Here is a 22823-nt window from a genome sequence, read left to right on the forward strand (position 1 = left end):
ACTTTAAATACTAATTTAAAATTTATTCAGTTTTATTTAGAATCTCAGATTTTACTTTTTTATTTGATTTAAATCGATTTCTTTCTTTAAAATCGAACTTTATGTTTCATGTTCTTTGTTTTGTCATCATGTTGTTGAGAACATTTTATTTTTATTTATTAATTATTTATTGATTATTTATGGTGTCGTTTCTCTGAGTCTGATCAGGAGCTGCTGAACCTCAGATTGATCTCCTCAGAGGTAAACGGTCAACGTGTTGATTGATCTGTTAAAAGTGGTGCAGTTACAGGACTGAGTCAGGCCTGCTGGTTCTCAGTCTTGTTGACCGAGTCAGGATGTTTGTGTTGGATCCAGACTGAAGGCCCGTCTGGGTTCTGGAGGCCCGTCTGGGTTCTGGTCTCCCAGCGGTCTCCATGACATGAGTCAACAGCAACGGAAAGGTCGACTCGTCCTGAGCACAAAGGAGACTTAATGTCCCTGAGCTCAGACTGACAGGCTCTTATTAACGGAACAAATCTGTGACTTGACAAATAGGACTAGATTAGAAGAGAACTGGAACTCCACTGGACTCTAATGGACTCTACTGAACTTTACTGGACTCTACTGGACTCTAGTAGACTCTAGTACACTCTACTGGACTCTAGTAGATTCTAGTGCACTCTACTGGACTCTACTGAACTGTACTGAACTGTACTGGACTCTACAGAACTCTACTGGACTCTACTGGACTCCTCGTGGGTCTGGACCTGCAGCCTCTGAGGTCTCTGATCAGGGTCTACAGACCTGGGGCAGGTTTTGTCCGATGCAGACTCGACACAGACGGTGGAGGGTGTGCATGACAGCAGGTCTGGTTGTCAGTTCAAATCCTGCCAAATCCACTGGTCCATCTGCGGAGCCGGAGCCAGAGCCGGAGCCGGAGCTGGACCAAAACCAGACTTCAGAAAACCAGATCTATTTCTAATGCAAGTTAAATCCACATTCAGACTTCAGACCAGAGCCAGTGAAAAACCTCGGTCCACAACAAGAACCAGGTGGAACTCGGTTCCAACAGGTCCAGCAGGTCCAACAGGTCCAGCGGGTCCACCTGAACCAGTGTGCTGAAGGCTCAGCGGTCGACTGATGTGTGTGTGGGAACCAACAGACAGAAGAATGGCAGGAAACACACACACGCTGATACACATACACACACACACACACACACACACACACACACACACACACACACACATACACACACACACACACACACACACACACACACACACACACACACACACTGATACACACACACACACACACACACACACACACACTGACACATACACCACAACAGTGGCTGTGTCACCGAGATAAGACACACACTTCCTGAACAAACACACATGTCTGTTCTGTCTTTATGAGGACCATCGTTCACTTAATGTAGCCGCAGTGACCTTTGACCCCTCACTGTTTATATTTTAAAAATAAACAGAATCTTTCTGTTTTGCTGGTTTTATCTTTCTCCTTTTTTTCTCTTCTGTTTTTACTTTCTGTTGAGAACATGGTCGGAGAACAGAGAACCTGGTGGGTTCTTGCAGCAGGTCTGTGTGTTTTATTTACGGCAAACAGCAGCTTCACTCTATAATTCATCACGTGAATGTTTGATGATCTTCAGAGTGGAACGTTCCGCTTCAGTGGTTCTCTGCTGGAACCGACACGTAGACAACCACAGAAATAAAAGGATATGAAAACATTCTCAGTTTACAGCATGTGTTACGATTGTATGAGTCAGAGGAACGTCAAAGGAACGTCAGAGGAACGTAAGGTCAACGTCAGAGGAACGTCAGGTCAACGTCAGGGGAACATCGGGAACGTCAAGTCAACGTCAGGGGAACATCGGGAACGTCAAGTCAACGTCAGGTCAATGTCAGAGGAACGTCAGGTAGCCGCCCGCATCCGTTTCCAAACATTGGTACTTGCGTACCGCGCTGTGAACAGATCGTGTCCAGTCTACATCCAGGACATGGTCCAACCTTACATCCCAGCCCCTCCCTCCGCTCTGCTTCCACCAATCAGCTTGTTGCTCCTCACTGAGTTAAACACTCTACAAAATCACGACTGTTTGCTGTCCTGGCTCCTAAATGGTATAATGAGCTCCCCACCGACATCAGGACAGCAGAAACTCTGAACATCTTCCACCACAAACTAAAAACACACCTCTTCAGACTTTATCTTGAACAGTAGAACTTTAGTATCTTAAAATAGAACTTACTGATAGAACTTTGTAGTTTGGCTTTCTTGAAGAAATTGTATTTTCTTGATTCTTGTTGTTCTGGTTTGAACCCTCATGGTTGAAATTAACTTATTGTAAGTCTTTGGATAAAAGAGTCAGATAAATGAAATGTAATGTAATGTCAGGTCAACGTCAGAGGAACGTCAGGTCAACGTCAGAGGAACGTCGGGAACATCAAGGGAACGTCAGCGGAACGTCGGGAACATCAGCGGAACGTCGGGAACGTCAGGTCAACGTCAGAGGAACATCAGGGGAACGTCGGGGGAAAGTTAGAGGAACGTCAGAGGAATGTGAGAGGAACGTCCGGATCAGGTCCAGGTTCCAGGTCCGGACCCGGGATACTTCCTGATCCGTGTTCTTACAGTTACATGTTGGAGTGATCTGAGCGTGTGCGGTGACTCACCGGCAGTCGCTGACCGGCACCACCGTCCTGGCCCTGGTTGGCGGTGCTGCTGGAGCCGAGGGTTTGACTGGAGCTCCGGCTGCGGTCGCTCGGGTCTCTGGGTCCGGGCGTGTTGATGCAGTTCAGGTCAGGATCTGGAACCGAGTCCGGAGTCATCCTGAGTTCTGCGGCGAGCAGATAACCACCATCATCATCATCACCTGCATCGGCCTCCCACGACCAGGCCGTGTTCTTCCAGAACATCTCGACTCTGCTCGGACCAGAACCAGACCAGGACCAGACTGAACCGACCAGAACAGGTCCAAGGTGTATTTTGGTAAACCTGCAGCTGAGACAAAGTCCAGGATCCTCTGTTTCTGAAGAGGTTTTGGTTTTGTGGTGTCTCAGGTTCTCCAGAGTCCAGAATCCAGTCCAGAGTCAAGAGTCTTCAAGCACGAGACTTCCTGACAACAAACAAAGTAAACCAACCAAAGCACTTGTGCTCAGAGGACTGAAGACTGCTGCACCTGATAGTACTACTGCTGCACCTGGTAGTACTACTGCTGCACCTGGTAGTATTACTGCTGGCACTACAAGGTGCAGACGCGGACAAAACAAAACAAACAAAAACAAACAGCCGTCTGGTTTCTTCTTCGGCTGCCGTCCTACTCTGTCTCTCTCTCTGTGCTCATCTGGGTGAACGAGTGTCAGATCTCAGTGTGATGTTGGAGGGGGGAGTAGCCATAGAGGTATTGTGAGGGTCACATGGTTACCGGGCTGCTTCTCACCTCCATGGTAACCATGTGGACCCCCAGGGGAGAAAGAGAGAGAGCAGGAGTCAGTTTTAATCTATATCCCCCTCACCCCCCCCCCACACACTCTTATAAAGTAAATAGATGAACATATGGATGTGTTTCAAACAGAGCTAACGAAGCTAGCAGCTGCTCTGTTCTGTTGACAACGATAAAAATCCATCATCATCTATACCTGCTTCATCCTGAACACGGTCACGGGGGCGGAGCCTAGCCCAGCTGACTTTTGGGCAAAGGCAGGGTTCACCTGGACAGGTCACGGTAACAAAAACTCCTAATTTAAACTCAGCTACTCAGCTGGTCTGGTCTGGTCTGGTCTGGTCTGGTCTGGTTTGGTCTGGTTTGGTTTGATTTGGTTTGGTTTGGTTTGGTTTGGTCTGGTTTGGTTTGGTTTGGTTTGGTTTGGTCTGGTCTGGTCTGCCGATCACAGTGTAGTGCACTGATGGGCATGACCTCACCTGCCCCCTCCTCAGAGCTTCTCATTGGTCTGCTCCACTGTGATGTCACTCTTAAGTGTTTCCTCCGCCCATACTCGTCCCCCAGCAGGTAGAACCAACCATAGAGCACTTGCCAACACGGAGGGCGGATTCAACCGATGATAAAATGAAATATAAATAAGGACCTCCCCCCGGCCAATCACAGTGCAGGATTCTTTGCCTGTTAAACTGACCTCGGAGGAGGAGACGAGTGAGCCAATCCCGAAGCTCATACAGCCAATCAGCTGACTGCACCTGAGGAGACCAACAGGTTTAACACTCAATTCTTTTATTTTCAGTCTGAGTTTTGTTTTTGTTCCCCGGTTGTGACCACGGACAGGTGTGTGTCCAGAGTGATGCCATCACTGACCTGTTGTCAGCTGGTCGTCTCAATACTGAAACCAAAAACCTGCTGAGGAGGTGGTCGTCCCGGATACACCTGAGACCAACACACATAAACAACCCAAAAACACACATATAAATAACATAAACAACACAAAAAGAAATAAAAACATAAACAACCCAAAAACAACATAAACAACACAAACAACACAAAAACACATAAACAACACAAAAGCCTGCATAAAGAACACAAACAACACAAAAGCACACAAACAACACAAAAACAACATAAACAACACGAACAATACAAAAATGCACACATAAACAACATAAATAACACAAAACACATAAACAACACGAAAACACAAATTTAAACAAATAAACAACACAAAAACACCCTTATAAACAACATAAACAACACAAAAACACATATAAACAACATAAACAACACAAAGCACAAAAATACACATAAACAACACAAAAACACAAACAACACAAAAACACCTAAACAACACAAAAAACGATACAAAAGCACACATCAACAACACAAATGCACACATAAGCAACAAAAACAACACAAAAACAACATAAACAAAACAGAAATACATACATAAACACAAACAACACAAAAGCACACATAAACAACACAAACAACACAAAAGCACACAAACAACACAAACACATATAAACAACATAAACAATGCAAAAACACATAAGCAACATAAACACAAAGACATAAAAAACATAAACAACACAAACACACAAACAACATAAACAACACAAAAGCACACATAAACAACACAAATGCACACATAAGCAACAAAAACAACACAAAAACAACATAAACAAAACAGAAATACATACATAAACACAAACAACACAAAAGCACACATAAACAACACAAACAACACAAAAGCACACAAACAACACAAACACATATAAACAACATAAACAATGCAAAAACACATAAGCAACATAAACACAAAGACATAAAAAACATAAACAACACAAACACACAAACAACATAAACAACACAAAAGCACACATAAACAACACAAAAACATAAACAACACAAAAGCAACACAAAACCACACACATAAACAACACAAAAACACTGGGCGGCACAGTGGTGCAGTGGTTAGCATTGTCGCCTCACAGCAAAAAGGTTCCGGGTTCGAATCAGGTCCTGGGATTTTCTGTGTGAGTTTGCATGTTCTCCCTGTGCTTGCGTGGGTTCTCTCGGTGCTCCGGCTTCCTTCCAACATCCAAAAACATGCACCTCAGGTTAACTGGTGGTTCTAGAAATTGCCCTTAGGTGTGAATGGTCTTTGTTTCCATCAGTCTCCCTGTGGCCCAGGGAGGGAGGCTGTAGCTCAGTCGGTAGACTGGGTTGTACACTCATCGGAAGGTTGGTGGCTCAGTCCCCAGCTCCTCCTGCCCACATGCCTAAGTGTCCTTGAGCAAGACACTGAACCCTAAAAAATTGCTCCCAATGGTGTACCATCGGTATGTTGTAAGTCACTTTGGATAAAAGCGTCAGCTAAATGAAATGTAATGTAATGTAAAAAAACAACAGACAACAAAAATACACATAAAAAACACCCATACAAACAAGACACATAAAAACAACATAAAAAACATGACATGGAAACAACACGCAGGACGTCCTGCTCCGCCCATATTCTGGGTTCTTGTTGTTTAAAACCGTCTGAGTCTTCATCCTGATGCTGTGATCGAGGACAGAGGACAGGGACAGCTGTGAACACACACACAAATAATGAACACATGAATACACACACACAGACGCAGAAACACTCACCTTCACATACGAGTCACATGACCTGTGAGATTTTCCCATCAGCCCTCTGGCTTTGTGAACTGCAGGCACAGAAGAAGAATAACATATCAATAAAGGATCAATAACTGATCTATAACAGATCAATAATTGATCAATAGCTGATCAATAACAGATGGCTCGGTTCTCTTCCTCTTCTGGGCCACATCAACTCATATAAAGCTGATTTTCGTTATTAATATTGATCATTAATCAATAACTGGTTTGAAGCGCTCCTCTGATTGGCTTCTGCTGCATCACTCCCTGCCTCCAGGGTGATTGACAGCCGTAATTGACCTGTGGAGAGACAGACGATCAGAGACGATCGATCAGCTGATCGGATCGATCAGTACCTCATCCTCTGAACACAGACGGAGGGATCTTCCTCCTCCTCCTGGTCTCAGGTCTCCTCCCTCTGGACCAGAAACACACACACACACACACACACACACACACACACACACACACACACACACACACACACACACACACACACACACACAGTAACACACACAGACACACACACACACGCAGTAACACACACACACGCAGTAACACACACAGACACACACACACATGCAGTAACACACACACGCAGTAACACACACAGACACACACACACATGCAGTAACACACACACGCAGTAACATACACACTGACACACACGCAGTAACACACACATGCAGTAACACACACACACAGTAACACGCACACACACAAGCAGTAACACACACGCAGACACACACACACACACACAGTAACACACACAGACACACAGACAGTAACACACACACAGACACACAGACACACGCACAGACACACACACACACACACACACACACACACACACACAGACACACACACACACACACACACAGTAACACACACACACACACACGCAGTAACACACACACAGACACACACAGACACACACACATGCAGTAACACACACTGACACACACGCAGTAACACACACACACAGTAACACGCACACACACAAGCAGTAACACACACACACACAAGCAGTAACACACACAGACACACACAGACACACACACATGCAGTAACACACACACACGCAGTAACACACACACACAGTAACACGCACACACACAAGCAGTAACACACACACACACACACAAGCAGTAACACACACAGACACACACACACACACACACACACAGTAACACACACACAGATACACACAGACACACACACACACACACACATGCAGTAACACACACACGCAGACACACACACACACACACACACACACAGTAACACACACAGACACACACACACACACACACAAACACGCAGCAACACACAAACACGCAGTAACACACACACACACACACACACACACACACACAAACACACACACACACACACACACACACACACACACAGTAACACACACACAGATACACACAGACACACACACACACACACATGCAGTAACACACACACGCAGACACACACACACACACACACACACACACACACAGACACACGCAGACACACACACACACACACACACACACACACACACACACACACACAGTAACACACACAGACACACAGACAGTAACACACACACACAGACACACACACACACACACACACAGTAACACACACACAAACACGCAGCAACACACAAACACGCAGTAACACACACACACACACACACACACACACACACACACACACACACACACACACACACACACAGAGACACATCTCCACTGTTGTTGTGACAGCCTGAAGTAAATCAATCAGATTATCACAGCTTCAGTGTGTGTGTGTGTGTGTGTGTGTGTGTGTGTGTGTGTGTGTGTTTTCTCTCGCCCATCTGTGCAGCAGATGGTCTCTCTCTCTCTCTCTCTCTCTTTTTCTCTCTCTCTCTCTTTTTCTCTCTCTCTCTCTTTTTCTCTCTCTCTCTCTTTCTGTCAGTGTGTCATTCGCCCGCAGCAGATGGTCTCTCTCTGTTTCCATGACGATCTGAACACGCCACTCGTCCTCTGACAGAAAATAAAGTTTCTTTGGATTGTTTGGTCGTAGACGTCAGGTAAGTTATTGATTATTGATCTGTCTGCTGTTTGACAGGTGGATGATTGATCTGATTGATCTGATTAATCTGATTAATCTGATTGATCTAATTGGTCTGATTGATCTGATTGATCTGATTGATCTGATTGATCTGATTGATCTGATTGGTCTGATCAGCTTCCTGTTGTTGATGAATATTTCTTGTTTTTTAATGTCTATCAAAGAGTTTGATCAGAGCTTCCTGTTGATGATGTCAGAGCTGATCGGCAATCAATCGCTTCTCGTTACACTGCCTCAGCTGTTCTGGAGCTTTCGACTACTGCATGGTCTTCTTCAGATCAGAGAGCAGAAAATATGAAAACACAGACGCTGAAATGGTTCTGATCTGCAGAGATCCATAAAATCCTTTATGAACTGATGAAGACCTGATGATCAATAACCTCGGAACAGCTGGTTCTGTAGACGGAACCAGAACGGACTCATCAGGAACCCTCCTGCTGAACCTGAAACTAACCAACCATCAACCAGCAGTGATGTCATCAACCATCAGTGATGTCATCAACCATCAGTGATGTCATCATTGGTTTGTGAACGTTATGAATCCTCCAGTTCAGATTCTGTCCGTCACCATCTTACTAGTTCGGAGCGGTTTGGAGCAGGAAGTGACCATATTTGGACGAGCTGGGGGAGGAGCCAGCAGTGGATCTGACCGATCTGATTGGAAACCTGACGATACTACGTCCCGCCCACCGATAGCTGTAACCTGACTGCACCACAGGCCTGTCAATCAAACAGACATGCCCCCAAAACCAGGTGTTCTTGAATCTTCTTTTCTAATGAATGAGGGATTATTTTCAGATGGACCTCCAGAAAACTAATAAGAAGGAGTGACTTTAGCTAACAACACCGAGATAACTGATGGACACATTTTATTCACTTTGGATTTGATGAGAGAAGTTGAATGGGAGTCTATGGAGCCGGAGGCTTTTTGGAGCCGACCTCTAGTGGCACTCGCTGGTATTGCAGCTGAAGACACTTCTGAAGCTACGAACACTTTATTAATCAAACGGTCATCACAGCAGCATAGAAACAGTCAGAAAAAACAAGCACTTTGATATCCAGTCTGAGGGAACGACAGAGGGAGGATCACCAGGTGTTTAGAGTCGGTGTGGGTCAGTCAGATTAAAGTTGACAGACAGAACCGCCCCACCAGCTGCTCAGGTGTCTGCAGGTCAAGTTGTAGTCGGGATCCGAAGGTTCTTAAACAAATGTGCAGAACTTAAGGAACCACTGAGAAGGTTCTGTAGGAAGGTTCTGGAGGACGGCTCTGTAGGAAGGTTCTGGAGAATGGTTCTGGATGACGGTTCTGGAGGACGGTTCTGTAGGAAGGTTCTGTGGAAAGATTCTGGGTCAGGTCACTGCAGACCTGTAGAGCAGCTGTCAGCAGGATGGTGGTACCGGGTTCGCAGAGCGGTCCTCCATTCGGGTACCCAGAGTGCACTGGGGCTGTGTTCTCTTTAAAAAGGTTCCTGTGGGTCACTGGGTCAGGTCTTGGATCGGTTTAGGTCAGCGTGTTGATCGTCGATCTCTGGTGCAGTGGTTCTGGTTCTGGAGAGGAAACGGGTTCTGCAGGAATATCAGACTGTTTGTTTTTCAGGATGATGCTGAACGACCGCTGGACCATCATGAACAACAGCAGCTCCGAGCTGGACAGGAAACCGACCGGATACAAGGTGACACCTGGCTAGCTGTTAGCTGCTAGCAGCTAGCCTCAGATATAGTATGTGACAGACAGACAGACAGTCAGGCAGACAGGCAGGTAGGCAGACAGGCAGGCAGGCAGGCACGCAGGCAGGCAGACAGGCAGGCAGGCAGACAGACAGTCAGTCAGGCAGACAGACAGGCAGGCAGGCAGGCAGGTGGGCAGACAGACAGGCGGGCAGACAAACAGGCAGACAGACAGACAGACAGAGTCATAATCTGCTTCAATCTTCAGATTAAAGTGTTTCTAATCTGGTGTCTCGTTGATCTCCAGATTAACAGGAACAGGTTCAGATGGACCTCGAGAGCTCCTGCTTTGTTTAGGTCATAGAAACACTGTTGCTCGGCAACGGCAACATGGAGGGCGTCTAGAAGCCACAGAGGCTAACAGTTTATCAAGCTAACAGATTTATATTATTATATATTTATATTATATATATGTCATTACATATTTATATTATTATATATATATCATTACATATTTATATTATTATATAGCTGAACATCCAACCAGACATGAACCTCCATGACCTGTGATGTTTTTGGAAACGTCACCAAGAAGATTCAGAGTTGTGACATGGTGAAACCACCAGAGGGCGTCACTCTGAACACGTGAACACTTGTTAATGAGTCAGAAACAAGACGTGATGTGATCGATCACCTTCAGTATTGATCAGGAAGCAGCTGAGTGGTGGACAGACATATAGCAGCCGTGTCCTCTGAAGTACTGTAAACATGACTGTGTGTGTTCAGAGGTGCTGCAGCATCCTGTTCTGGTGTGGCGCAGTGTTGGTCGTCGTAGCAGCTGTCATCATAGCAACAGTCACCATCCTGTACCTGAACCAGTATCCTCTACCCTTCATCAGCAGGTAACACACCTGTCTGTCTGTTTACCTGTCTGTATACCTGTCTCTCTGTCTGACTGTTTACCTGTCTCTGTCTCTCTGTCTGCCTGTCTGTCTCTCTCTGTTTACCTGTCTGTGTGTCTCTCCCTGTCTGTCTGTCTGCCTAAATATAGATATTATATTCGTCATGGTAACAGGGGTGGAGTGTCTTCCCCTGTGATCTTGACCAATCCCAAAGAGTCTGGCGCCGTGGTGACGGTGTCGCGCGTTGCAGACGGAGAACCAATCAGCATCTTCCTGGACCCAAACTGTCCTGACTTCAGCGAGCACTTCCTACGCTGGGAGGCGCTGCAGAGCTCGCTGCTGAGAACGCTGACCAATCACAACGCAGACAATTGGCAGGAAAGGGGATTCGTCCCAAAGATGGACGAAGAGCTGAAGGTGTTATCAAGCCACGCCCATAATTTGAGGCTGGAAGCTGATTCACTAAAGAGAGGTCAAGGTGTTCTGAGCCAACGACTGGACGGACTGCAGAGTGATCAGAGCCGCATCATCCAGGTATAAATTCAATTCAATTCAATTCAATTCAATTCAATTCAATTCAATTCAATTCAATTCAATTCAATTCAATTCAATTCAATTCACTTAGTTCAGTTGACAGACTTCACGTCGGTGTTCTTCCTGTGTACCTGTGCAGGTGATGTCTGACACTCACTCAGGTGTGTTGAAGTTGGCTGCAGATTTCAGTGATTCTCTGCTGAGCCTGAAGAGGGAGACAGAGAGTCTGAGGAGGCTGACGAGTGAGCTGAGCAGAGGCACCACACTCACAGGTAACACACTCACAGGTAACACACACACATACACACACAGGTAACACACACAGAGTTGTGTGTCTGTCCTGCTGCTTCATGTCAGTCCAGGTGTTGCTCCGCCCCCCAGGTGAACAGTGACATCACTGTAATGAGCTGAACTGTGTTTCAAGCAGCAGAACGGGACGTCTGATTGGTGGACAGGAGGACACATTCTTGCACCACCCTCTAATTGGTGTGATGGTGTTACCATGACAACCTGCATGTGATTACTTTGACCATGTCCCTCAGCTCACAGACCCAGAGACTGTAGCGATGTCCTGGCGACCGGCGTCTCTCAGGACGGAGTTTATTCTGTCTTCCCAACTCACGACCCAGACGGCTTCATGGTCTACTGTGATATGAGCACCGATGGAGGAGGATGGACGGTGAGATACATGGACACACAGACACACATGGACACAGAGACACATGGACACAGAGACACACATGGACACATGGACACAGAGACACATGGACACATGGAGACAGAGTAACATGGACACGCATGGTCACATGGACACACATAGTCACATGGACACACATGGACACACATGGTCACATGGACACACATGGACACACAGAGACACATGGACACATGGACACACAGAGACACATGGACACATGGACACACAGTGACACACATGGACACAGAGACAAATAGACACATGGACACATGGACACCTGCTGCTTTCAAAAAAATGTCCCCTCGGGGATTAATAAAGTAAATACCTACCTACCTACCTTCAAAGCCTCCTGCTGGTCGTCAGATGAACTGCAGGTAAGTAGTTGGTCATTATTTTGACTGTGTGTGTGTGTGTGTGTGTGTGTGTGTGTGTGTGTGCTGCAGGTGTTCCAGAGGAGGGAGGACGGCTCGGAGAACTTCTTTCGAGGCTGGGACGCCTACAGGGACGGATTTGGTACCACGACCGGAGAGCACTGGCTGGGTGGGCCACACTCACGCTTGTGTTGGTCCTGGTCCTGAACCTCCAACTAGTCCTGAACCTCCCACTGGTCCTGAACCTCCAATTGGTCCTGAACCTCCAACTAGTGCTGAACCTCCAACTAGTCATGAACCTCCAACTGGTCCTGAACCTCCAACTAGTCATGAATCTCCAACTAGTCCTGAACCTCTAATTGGTCCTGAACCTCCAACTGGACCTGAAACTCCAACTGGTCCTGAACCTCCAACTAGTCATGAACCTCCAACTAGTCATGAACATCCAACTGGTCCTGAACCTCCAACTGGACCTGAAACTCCAACTGGTCCTGAACCTCCAACTAGTCCTGAACCTCCAACTAGTCATGAACATCCAACTGGTCCTGAACCTCCAACTGGTCCTGAACCTCCAACGAGTCCTGAACCTCCAACTAGTGTCCTTACAAAGACACAGATATTGTTGAGACAAATTTAAACTCATTAATGACATAAAACCAGCTGAATTAATTTAAGTTTCCCCCATCTGTCTACCCGTCTGTCCTCCCATTTGTCACCCCGTCTGTTCTTCTGTCTGTCCCCCCGTTTGTCCCACTTACTGTCCCCCTGTCTGTCCCCCTTAATGTCTACCTGTCTGTCCCCCCATTTGTTCCTCATCTGTGCCCGTTACTGTCCCCCCGTCTGTCTCCCCGCCTGTATCCCTGTCTGTCCCCCATTGGTCTCCCCGTCTGTCCTCCTTACTGTCCCCCTGTCTATCTCCCTGTCTGTCCCCCCCCGTCTGTGTCCATGTCTGTCTCTCAGGTCTCCAGAGAATCTACTCCCTCACCAGGTCAGGTGGTGTCGAGCTACGTATCGACATGGCCGACTTCGATAACGCCACATCTTTCGCTTGTTACTCTGATTTTTCTGTCGGTCGAGACTCAGTGAACGCAGAAGAGGATGGATACCCGCTGAGGGTGGTCGGGTACTCTGGAACCGCAGGTACTACACAGTACTACTCAGTACTACAGTACTACTACAGTTCTACATTTCTACAGTACTACTACAGTAATTCTACAGTACTAGTCAGTACTACAGTTCTACAGTAATACTACAGTTCTACATTTCTACAGTACTACTACAGTTCTACAGTACTACCACAGTTATACAGTACTACAACAGTACTACTATAGCACTTCAGTACTACTCAGTTCTACAGTACTGCTGCAGTTCTATAGTACTACTACAGTTCTACAGTACTACAGTACTAATACAGTACGACAGTACTACAGTACTTCTATAGCACTACTACAGTTCTACAGTACCACAGTACTACTACAGTACTACTATAGTACTACAGTACGACTCAGTTTTACAGTACTACTACAGTTCTACGGTACTACTACAGCACTACTACAGTACTACAGTACTACTCAGTACTTGGCGCTCTGTTTCTAGGCGACTCCCTCCTGAAGCATTCTGGGATGCGGTTCACCACCAAAGACCGGGACCAGGACCAGTCGGAGAACAACTGTGCGGCGTACTACCAGGGTGCGTGGTGGTACCGGAACTGTCACACCTCCAACCTGAACGGCCAGTACCTGGGAGGAGGCCACGCCTCCTACGCTGATGGCGTGGAGTGGTCCAGCTGGACCGGCTGGCAGTACTCACTCCGCTTCACCGAGATGAAGATCCGACCCAATACCAGACCAGAGTCCGGAATCAGAAGCGTGGCCGTGACCCCTGACCTCTGACACCTGAGCAGAGTCCGGAACCAGAACCTCACACATGACCTCTGAACCCCATCCATCCTGTTCTTTGACCTCTGCAGCAGCTCAATACACGTTTTATAACTTATATTCTGTTCTCTGTTATCGTCGCCACAGTGACTGATTGATTGAGGATTTATTGATGATTTATTGATGATTGATTGATGCAGATTTCAATATTAAAGACTTGTTGATGTGGATTGTTGGTCCTGTGATGAACTGAACCTTTAATCTGATATGAAGTGCTGCTGATTAGTTGATGAAGTTCTTACTGTTGACAGATGAAGGGACAGAAACGTGACCCGGTCCTAAACAGTCCGCAGTTTTTATAACAGCCGTTCACATCAGCTATAGAATGATGATCCATGTAACATTAAAATATAATATTAAACTATGTCTGTGTGCTGATTGGAGGTCGACATGTGACCGGTTAGTGTCGCTGGTTCGGTCCAAAACGGCGAAACGCTCGCATATTAAATGTTTGAAAACGTCAATGGAGTTCTGAATGGGGCGATGATCCGAAGCGTAACACTTCCTGTGGTGGCGTGGTGACGACTGTCGACGGCGTGATGACGAACTTACGTTTACGACAAGAAAAAAAAACTCCACTTGTGATTCGCGGGAAAAGTAAAAAAATGGCGACGGTTGAAGTTTGAAGTTTAGCGCCACGAAACAGAGACGGAGAGACGAAGAGACCGGCTGAGAGAGACACGGATACACACACCGTCTGTCAACCGTCTGTCTGCGGGTCCGAGCACCGGAGGACTGGGAGAGAGGAGGGACGCAGTCCGGATCGGAGAAGGTGACACGGCTCGGTTTGTTGGCTTTTAACCCGCTTTTGCTTCAGCTGGTTAGTTCATTTTAACCCGTTAATTTAACCCGTTAGTTTAACCCAGGTCATCCCGGGAGTTCAGTTTAACCCAGGACCTACTGTTTAGAAGCAGCTGCTTCAGTCTCCGGTAACCAGCAGGTTATTAACAGCTCACTGACCGGTATCACCTGTCAGGTCCCGGACGGTACTAATAACCCGGGTTGTTCCGAGAGAGGTGACCCGGGTTGTTCCGAGAGAGGTGACCCGGGTTGTTTCGAGAGAGGTGACCCGGGTCAGGGTGTGAGTTACCAATGGGTGCTGGTTAATCGTTAGTTAACGGTGTGCGATGGGAGGACGCACTGCGCATGCTCTGACGTGTCAAACCACAGTTCAGAAATGAGCTGTCACCACCTGTCTGTCTGACCACCTGTCTGTCTCTCTGCAGGATGTTTGAGGACCTGATTGAAGCCTTCTGTGGTCTGGAGCCTCAGGTGTCTCCAGGGGGCGCTGCATGTCGGAAGGAGCGGATGGAGGAGGATGAGGGGGCGGAGTCTAGTCTGAGTGTGGGGCAGTTTGTCCTCTGTCATTGGTCAGATGGACTCTACTACCTGGGCAAGATACAGAGGGTAAGAGTCCCCATAGCAACAGTCCTGATGCCCGCAGGTCACTGACAGGTGACCGACCTGCACCACAGAGGAGACACGTGTCACACTGACAATACACCTGTGGTCTGTCTGTTTCCATGGCGACCACGCACTTTCATCCTTATCAACAGCAGCGTTGCAGCGTTCCGTCTGATTTCTCAACAATAAGATCATTAATAATCTGGACACCATGTGTCTCCATTGGACACCATGCGTGTTTGTTGGACACCATGTGTCTCCGTTGGACACCATGTGTGTTTGTTGGACACCATGCATCTCCGTTGGACACCATGCGTGTTTGTTGGACACCATGCTCCTCCGTTGGACACCATGCTCCTCCGTTGGAAACCATGCGTCTCCGTTGGACACCAGGCGTGTTTGTTGGACACCATACGTGTTTGTTGGACACCATGCGTCTCTATTGGACACCATGCGTCTCCGCTGGGCAACATGTGTGTTTTTTGGACACCATGCACCTGCGTTGGACACCATGCGTCTCCGCTGGGCACCATGTGTCTCCGTCTGACACCGTGCGTGTTTGTTGGACACCATGCTCCTCCGTTGGACACCATGCGTGTTTGTTGGACACCATGCGTCTCCGTTGGACACCATGCGTCTCCGCTGGGCACCATGTGTCTCTGTCTGACACCGTGCGTGTTTGTTGGACACCATGCTCCTCCGTTGGACACCATGCGTCTCCGTTGGACACCATCCGTCTCCGTTGGGCACCATGCGTCTCCGTTGGAAACCATGTGTCTCCATTGGACACCATGCGTCTCTGCTGGGCACCATGTGTGTTTTTTGGACACCATGCGACTGCGTTGGGCTCCATATGTCTCCGTCTGACACCGTGCGTGTTTGTTGGACACCATGCTCCTCCGTTGGACACCATGCTCCTCCGTTGGACACCATGCGTCTCCGTTGGACACCATGTGTATCTGTTGGACACCATGCGTCTCCGCTGGGCACCATGTGTCTCCGTCTGACACCGTGCGTGTTTGTTGGACACCATGCTCCTCCGTTGGACACCATGCGTCTCCGTTGGACACCATGCTCCTCTGTTGGAAACAATGCGTCTCCGTTGGACACCATGTGTATCTGCTGGGCACCATGCGTCTCTGCTGGGCACCATGTGTGTTTTTTGGACACCATGCGGCTGCGTTGGGCACCATATGTCTCCGTCTGACAACGTGCGTGTTTGTTGGACACCATGCGTGTTTGTTGGACACCATGCTCCTCCGTTGGACACCATGCTCCTCCGTTGGACACCATGCGTCTCCGTTGGAAACCATGCGTCTCCGTTGGACACCATGTGTATCTGTTGGACACCATGCGTCTCCGCTGGGCACCATGCGTCTCAGTTGGACACCACGCGTCTCCGTTGGACACCATGCGTCTCCGTTGGAAACCAGGCATCTCCGTTGGACACCATGTGTATCTGTTGGACACCATGCGTCTCCGCTGGGCACCATGCGTCTCAGTTGGACACCACGCGTCTCCGTTGGACACCAGGCGTCTCCGTTGGAAACCAGGCATCTCCGTTGGACACCATGCGTCTCCGTTGGACACCATGTGTATCTGTTGGACACCATGCGTCTCCGCTGGGCACCATGCGTCTCAGTTGGACACCACGCGTCTCCGTTGGACACCAGGCGTCTCCGTTGGAAACCAGGCATCTCCGTTGGACACCATGCGTCTCCGTTGGACACAATGCGTGTTTTTTGGACACTATGCATCTGCGTTGGACACCATGTGTCTCGGCTGGGCACAATGTGTCTCCGTCTGACACCGTGTATGTTTGTTGGACACCATGCGTTTTTGTTGGACACCATGTGTCTCCATTGGACACCATGCGTGTTTGTTGGACACCATGTGTCTCTGCTGGACACCATGCATCTGCGTTGGACACCATGCGTCTCCGTTGGACACCATACGTGTTTGTTGGACACCATGCTCCTCCGTTGGACACCATTTGTCTCTGCTGGACACTATGCGTGTCTGTTGGACACCGTGCGTGTTTGTTGGACACCATGCGTCTCCGCTGGGCACCATGTGTGTCTGTTGGACACCATGCGTCTCCGTTGGAAACCATGTGTCTCTGCTGGATGTCATGACATGAACTCTTTAACAATGAGCACCAATCACAAATGACATTATTCATGGTCCTGAACTTCTAATGAACTCATTAAACACTCTTCCAGCAGAATGATGCTGTCAGCAGTCTCCTCTGATTGGCTGTGCTGAGTGTCTGTGCTCTGATTGGTTGACAGGTGAGCCCCCCCCGGCAGAGCTGCTTCGTCACGTTTGAGGACAACTCCAAGTTCTGGGTCCTCTGGAAGGACATCCAACACGGTGAGAGACAGACGGGTGGACAGAGAGACAGACGGGTAGACAGAGAGACAGATGGATGTGGTTGACCGTCCGGTATATGTGATGCTCTCCGTGTTTCCATGGTGATAGTGAACAGTGTTCCTGTCTCTTGTCAAGCACATGCTTCTGTCCAATCACATTTCAGCTGGAGTGCCGGGGGAGGAGCCTCGCTGCTCCGTGTGCCGAGAGGCTGGGCCAAGCTCTGACATTCAATCAAACAACCACATCCTGATCTGTGGGAAGTGTGGCATTGGTGAGTCATTTTATTGATCAGTTCATTGTTCAGATAATTGATCAGTTCATTGATCACTTATTGATCAGTTCATTGTTCAGTTATTGATCAGTTCATTGATCAGTGACGGTCTAACGGTGATACAGAACCAGCAGTCAGTTTATTAGGAACACCTGCTGGGCCTCAGGTGGTCAGAACCAGAACCTGTCAGTTAGAACATCATGAAAAATTAAACCAGTCAGGTCAGAACCTTTTACTACTAATGATGATGTCACTCTACCTGTCTGTCTGTGTCTTTCTACCTGTCTCTCCCCTGTCTCTCTACCTGTTTGTCTGTCAGGGTTCCACCAGCAGTGCCATGTTCCTCCAGTAGAGGGCAGCAGTCTCAGTCCGTGGTTCTGTAGACGGTGTGTCTTCGCTCTGGCTGTGAGGGTACGAACTGTCCCATTGGTTTTGATCCAGCAGACGGTCTGTCTGCCTGTCTGCCGGTCTGTCTGTCTGTGCCTGACCCGTCTGTCCTACCACAGAAAGGGGGCGCTCTGAGGAAAGGTCCGATAGCCAAAGCTCTGTGGTCCATGAAGCAGGTGTTCCCGTACGATCTGGACTCTCTGGACTGGGACTCTCAGCACCGAACCAATCAGCAGCAGTGTTACTGCTACTGTGGAGGACCGGGGGAGTGAGTCCTCCAATCACACGCCTCCAGCGGTTACCTGGTGATGATGATGATGATGATGATGATGATGATGACGACGATGGTGTGTGTGTGTGTGTGTGTGTGTGTGTGTGTGCGCAGGTGGTACCTGAAGATGCTGCAGTGTTTCAGGTGTCAGCAGTGGTTCCATGAAGCCTGTACACAGTGTCTGCAGGAGGCCATGATGTTTGGAGACAGGTGACCTGTCTGTCTCTACCTGTCTGTCTGTCTCTACCTGTCTAATCCTCCTGACTCTCCCCTGACTCTATCCTCTCCTCCTGACTCCTCCCTCCCCTCTTGACTCCTCCCTTTCCTCCTCCCTCTCCCCTGACTCATCATCCTGACTCTCCCCATGACTCCTCCCTCTCCTCCTGACTCATCATCCTGACTCTCCCCATGACTCCTCCCTCTCCTCCTGACTCCCCATGACTCCTCTCCCTTCCCTGACTCATCGTCCTCCCTCTCCCCATGACTCTTCCCTCTCCTTCTGGCTCCCCATGACTCCTCCCTCTCTCCTGACTCATCACCCTCCCTCTCCCCTGACTCCTCCCTCTACTCCTGACTCCTCCTCCCCAGGTTCTACCTGTTCCTGTGCTCGGTGTGTAACCGAGGTTCGGAGTATGTCCGCCGTCTGTCCCTGCGCTGGGTGGACGTGGTCCATCTGGTCCTCTACAACCTGTCTGTTAGCAGCAAGAAGAAATACTTTGAGCTGGACGAGATCCTGTCCTTCATGTCCAACAGCTGGGAACATCTGCAGCTGGGAAAGGTGACAAGACCAGACCGAGACCGAACCAGCCTGAGCTGAACCAGACCGAACCAGACTAAACTGAACCAGATCGAACCAGACTGAGCTGAAACAGACTGAGCTGAACCGGACTGAACTGAACCAGACCAGAATGCTACTTTATTCTTCAGCTTGATATCTGCTGGTCTGTATTTTAACTTGTTTGTTTGTTTGTTTGTTTGTGCAGCTGTCTAACACTCCTCCAGCAGAGAGGGGGCAGCACCTGCTCGATGCTCTCAATAAATACAAGAGCAAGTAAGAAGCGCTCGGTGCAGATTCATCCGTGTGTGTTGACCAGGTGAACATGTGGATGTTCCTCTTCAGGTTCCTGTGTGGGAAAGAGATCAAGAAGAGGAAGTGCATCTTCCGTCTGAGGACCCGAGTCCCCCCCAACCCTCCCTCCAAGCTCTTTCCTGAACGCTCTGATAACGACGGGGGGCGGGGCCGAAAGAAAACCATGGCCAGGTAACTAATCCTTTAGCTGGTGACCTGTTTGGTTGTTAGGTCATTTTGTTGTCCTAAAACCAGGAAGTATTACAGCTTGTAGTCCTCTGTTGCATGTGCTGAAGTATGTAGTATGTACTGTAATATGTACTGAAGTATGTAGTATGTTCCGTAATATGTACTGAAGTATGTAGTATGTACTGTAATATGTACTGAAGTATGTAGTATGTTCCGTAATATGTACTGAAGTATGTAGTATGTACTGTAATATGTACTGTAGTATGTACTGTAATATGTACTGAAGTATGTAGTATGTACTGTAATATGTACTGTAGTATGTACTGTTGTATGTAGTACAAACTACACACTACAGTACATACTACTTCATCATAAAAATGTGCCTTGACCTTTGGTCGTATCCGTAGCGATGTTTAAAGTAAAAAGAAAAAGGATGAGATTTGGAACGAGTTCACTTCCTGTTAATGACTCTCCTCCACCTCCTCTTTCTTCTTCTCCTCCTCCTTCTGTTCAGTGGATCAGCTGAGAGGAGGAAGAGGAAGTCCAAGTGGCTCCTGGAAGATGCCATCCCCAACGTGAGTCTCTTCTTCTGTGGTATTTCAGTGTAACGTGTGCGGTTAGTGACGGTGTTCTGTGACCGTGTGTAGAACAAACTGTCCTACAGCTGGACCTCCAACCACCACATGGCCAACATCTTCGACTTCACCCTGGACGAGCTGCACAGCCTCAAGAGGTCAGATCAATACATGTGATCAATAATAGTACTGATCGATAGATGTGATCAATAATAGTACTGATGGGTGTCCCTCAGCAGCTCCAGTAGAGCAGTGAGTATTGATCAGGACTCCACCGACGCCTCCACCTCTGGCTCTGCAACCACCAGCTCCTCCTACCACTTCAGGTAACTTCTTCCCCCTCCTATCACAGCGCAAAGATGAGTCATGTAATTGTAAAGAGGAAGTGAAGGGACAGTTTCTCTAGTGCTGACTCATCTCTGCTCACATTGTCCCTCTATGATGTCTCTTTGACCTTTGACCTCTGTGTCCTCAGAAGGAGGGTGGGCAGCAGGAAGAGGAAGTTACCTCACAACAGTTACAGTCAGTGGGCCAGTCGCAGTGAGGTGGAGGAGGAGCTTGGAGGAGAGGAGTCCTCTGAAGCTGCAAACCACACACACCTGACCACAGACCAGTCCCACTTCCTGTCGGACCCCGCTCAGATCCCCTCTGACTCCTCCCACCTCCACTCCTCTATCTCCTCGTATTTTGGAGTGGCGGGCAGACTGACCAATGGGGAGCGGTACCAGGTGTTGGCTCGCCGTGTGACTCCTCAGGGGGCGGTCCAGTACCTGCTGGAGTGGGAGGGGTCAACACCTTACTGAGTTCAGGTGTCCTGATCTGCTCTGACTTCCTGATCGGCTGCTGATTGGTCCACACCTCTACGCTCAGGTGTCTTCATGGCAACAGTCCATCAGCCTGTTTGGAGGAATCAGGTGTCATAGCTGGTCATGGTCCAATCAGAAGAGAGTTTAGTTCATACAACATACGTGTAGCCAAAGACACACATACAGACACACACACACACATACAGACACACACACACACACACACACACACACACAGACACACACACACACACGCAGACACACATACATACAGACACACACTCTCTCTATAGGGTGTTCTAGGTGTGACATCATCAGACTGACAGCTATTCTTCTGTCAAACCAAAATACATTTCTTCTTTGTTACAGTCAGCCCCCTCACCTGTCTCCTCTCACCCGTCTTCTCTCACACCTGTCTCCCCTCAGCTGTATCCTCACACCTGTCTCCCCTCAACTGTCCTCTCCTTCCTGTGTTTCCTGTCAGTTGTTTTCTTGCACTATCGTCAGTATCTATGCAAACAGCCATTATAATTTCCCTGATAATCAATCGGAGTCATTGATCAGTGATCAGGATCTCTGTTCTCAAAGTAAAGTAATCAATATTTAGATGTTCAGTGTTTTAGTGTCACACGTTAGCTTGAAGCTAATACTGCCCATTGTTTTGAATGATGAATGCTAACAGTGCTAATAGTGCTAACAGTCTCTGAGACGTTAAACTGTCACTCTGTCACTTTAAAAGCTGACGCGCCTCCTCGCTGCCATGGTAACCACACTCTGTTCCCATTGGTGTGCTGGACGGTTGTTTTGATCACGTGACTGTATGTTTGTTTGTTTCTGTTCAGCTGACCAGTCGGCTGCCGGCTATATTCTGGATTAAAAGAACCTGATGTTTGACCTTTGACCTCCCTGTGTTTCTGTGTGTTTTTACATGTTTATCTGTCTTTGTGAAGACCTGGGGAGTGTGCATGTGTGTGTGCGTGCAGTGAGAGTGTGACAGGTGATAATCTGTTAATACAATTAAGGTGTTAAACAACATGTGAAGAAAACAGTCAGAGAGCGCAGGTGTGTCTATGTGGACGTCCTGAGGGTCCCTGCTGACAGACAGACAGTATTCGGACAGACAGGTTATGTATGAAAGAAGT

The 22823-nt window shown here is 48.1% G+C and overlaps 3 protein-coding genes across 4 annotated transcripts in view; 2 read left to right on the plus strand and 1 right to left on the minus strand.

Moving 5' to 3' along the window:
* The window catches only part of LOC138194697 (regulator of G-protein signaling 3-like), a 14973-nt gene extending 7698 nt beyond the window's left edge, over positions 1-7275 (minus strand). The window contains exons 1-3 of the mRNA XM_069143620.1: positions 6472-7275; positions 6104-6162; positions 2676-2839 (exon numbers count right to left, since the gene is read on the minus strand). Coding sequence (XP_068999721.1) covers positions 2676-2831 — 156 coding nt within the window. The 5' untranslated portion in view covers positions 2832-2839; positions 6104-6162; positions 6472-7275. The remainder of the gene's footprint in view (positions 1-2675; positions 2840-6103; positions 6163-6471) is intronic.
* An 825-nt stretch (positions 7276-8100) lies between these two features.
* On the plus strand, positions 8101-14636 carry LOC138194710 (fibrinogen C domain-containing protein 1-like). Of its 2 annotated transcripts, none has more exons than XM_069143645.1 (9): positions 8101-8186; positions 9825-9900; positions 10682-10797; positions 10947-11331; positions 11471-11603; positions 11874-12010; positions 12472-12568; positions 13360-13539; positions 13996-14636. In XM_069143645.1, exons 2-9 carry the CDS (start codon positions 9826-9828, stop codon positions 14289-14291), a joined length of 1419 nt encoding a protein of 472 aa, XP_068999746.1. In that variant the 5' UTR covers positions 8101-8186; position 9825; the 3' UTR covers positions 14292-14636. The 2 variants fall into 2 exon arrangements, with proteins under 2 accessions (XP_068999746.1, XP_068999747.1); XM_069143646.1 differs by having other exon boundaries at positions 10971-11331.
* A 328-nt stretch (positions 14637-14964) lies between these two features.
* Positions 14965-22626, plus strand: phf19 (PHD finger protein 19). The gene is made up of 14 exons (XM_069143642.1): positions 14965-15108; positions 15563-15743; positions 18032-18113; positions 18277-18384; positions 18704-18795; positions 18891-19039; positions 19157-19252; positions 19631-19820; positions 20026-20093; positions 20163-20303; positions 20815-20875; positions 20948-21033; positions 21112-21201; positions 21351-22626. Exons 2-14 carry the CDS (start codon positions 15564-15566, stop codon positions 21676-21678), a joined length of 1671 nt encoding a protein of 556 aa, XP_068999743.1. The 5' UTR covers positions 14965-15108; position 15563; the 3' UTR covers positions 21679-22626.
* The last annotated feature ends 197 nt before the right edge of the window (positions 22627-22823 follow it).

This window comes from Embiotoca jacksoni, unplaced genomic scaffold (genome assembly GCF_022577435.1).
Source record: "Embiotoca jacksoni isolate LCO1_2020_lvr unplaced genomic scaffold, fEmbJac1.0.p SCAF_112, whole genome shotgun sequence".
Classification (NCBI taxonomy): Eukaryota; Metazoa; Chordata; class Actinopteri; family Embiotocidae; genus Embiotoca; species Embiotoca jacksoni.

Bases quoted from the DNA above. Each gene is read 5' to 3' on its own strand.
- LOC138194710 (XM_069143645.1), top strand. From the start codon at position 9,826: ATGATGCTGAACGACCGCTGGACCATCATGAACAACAGCAGCTCCGAG. The intron at 11,332-11,470 runs GTATAAATTCAA...GTACCTGTGCAG, and splicing joins ATCAGAGCCGCATCATCCAG to GTGATGTCTGACACTCACTC. The intron at 11,604-11,873 runs GTAACACACTCA...CATGTCCCTCAG, and splicing joins CAGAGGCACCACACTCACAG to CTCACAGACCCAGAGACTGT.
- phf19 (XM_069143642.1), top strand. From the start codon at position 15,564: ATGTTTGAGGACCTGATTGAAGCCTTCTGTGGTCTGGAGCCTCAGGTG. The intron at 19,040-19,156 runs GTGAGTCCTCCA...GTGTGTGCGCAG, and splicing joins TACTGTGGAGGACCGGGGGA to GTGGTACCTGAAGATGCTGC. The intron at 21,034-21,111 runs GTCAGATCAATA...GGTGTCCCTCAG, and splicing joins GAGCTGCACAGCCTCAAGAG to CAGCTCCAGTAGAGCAGTGA.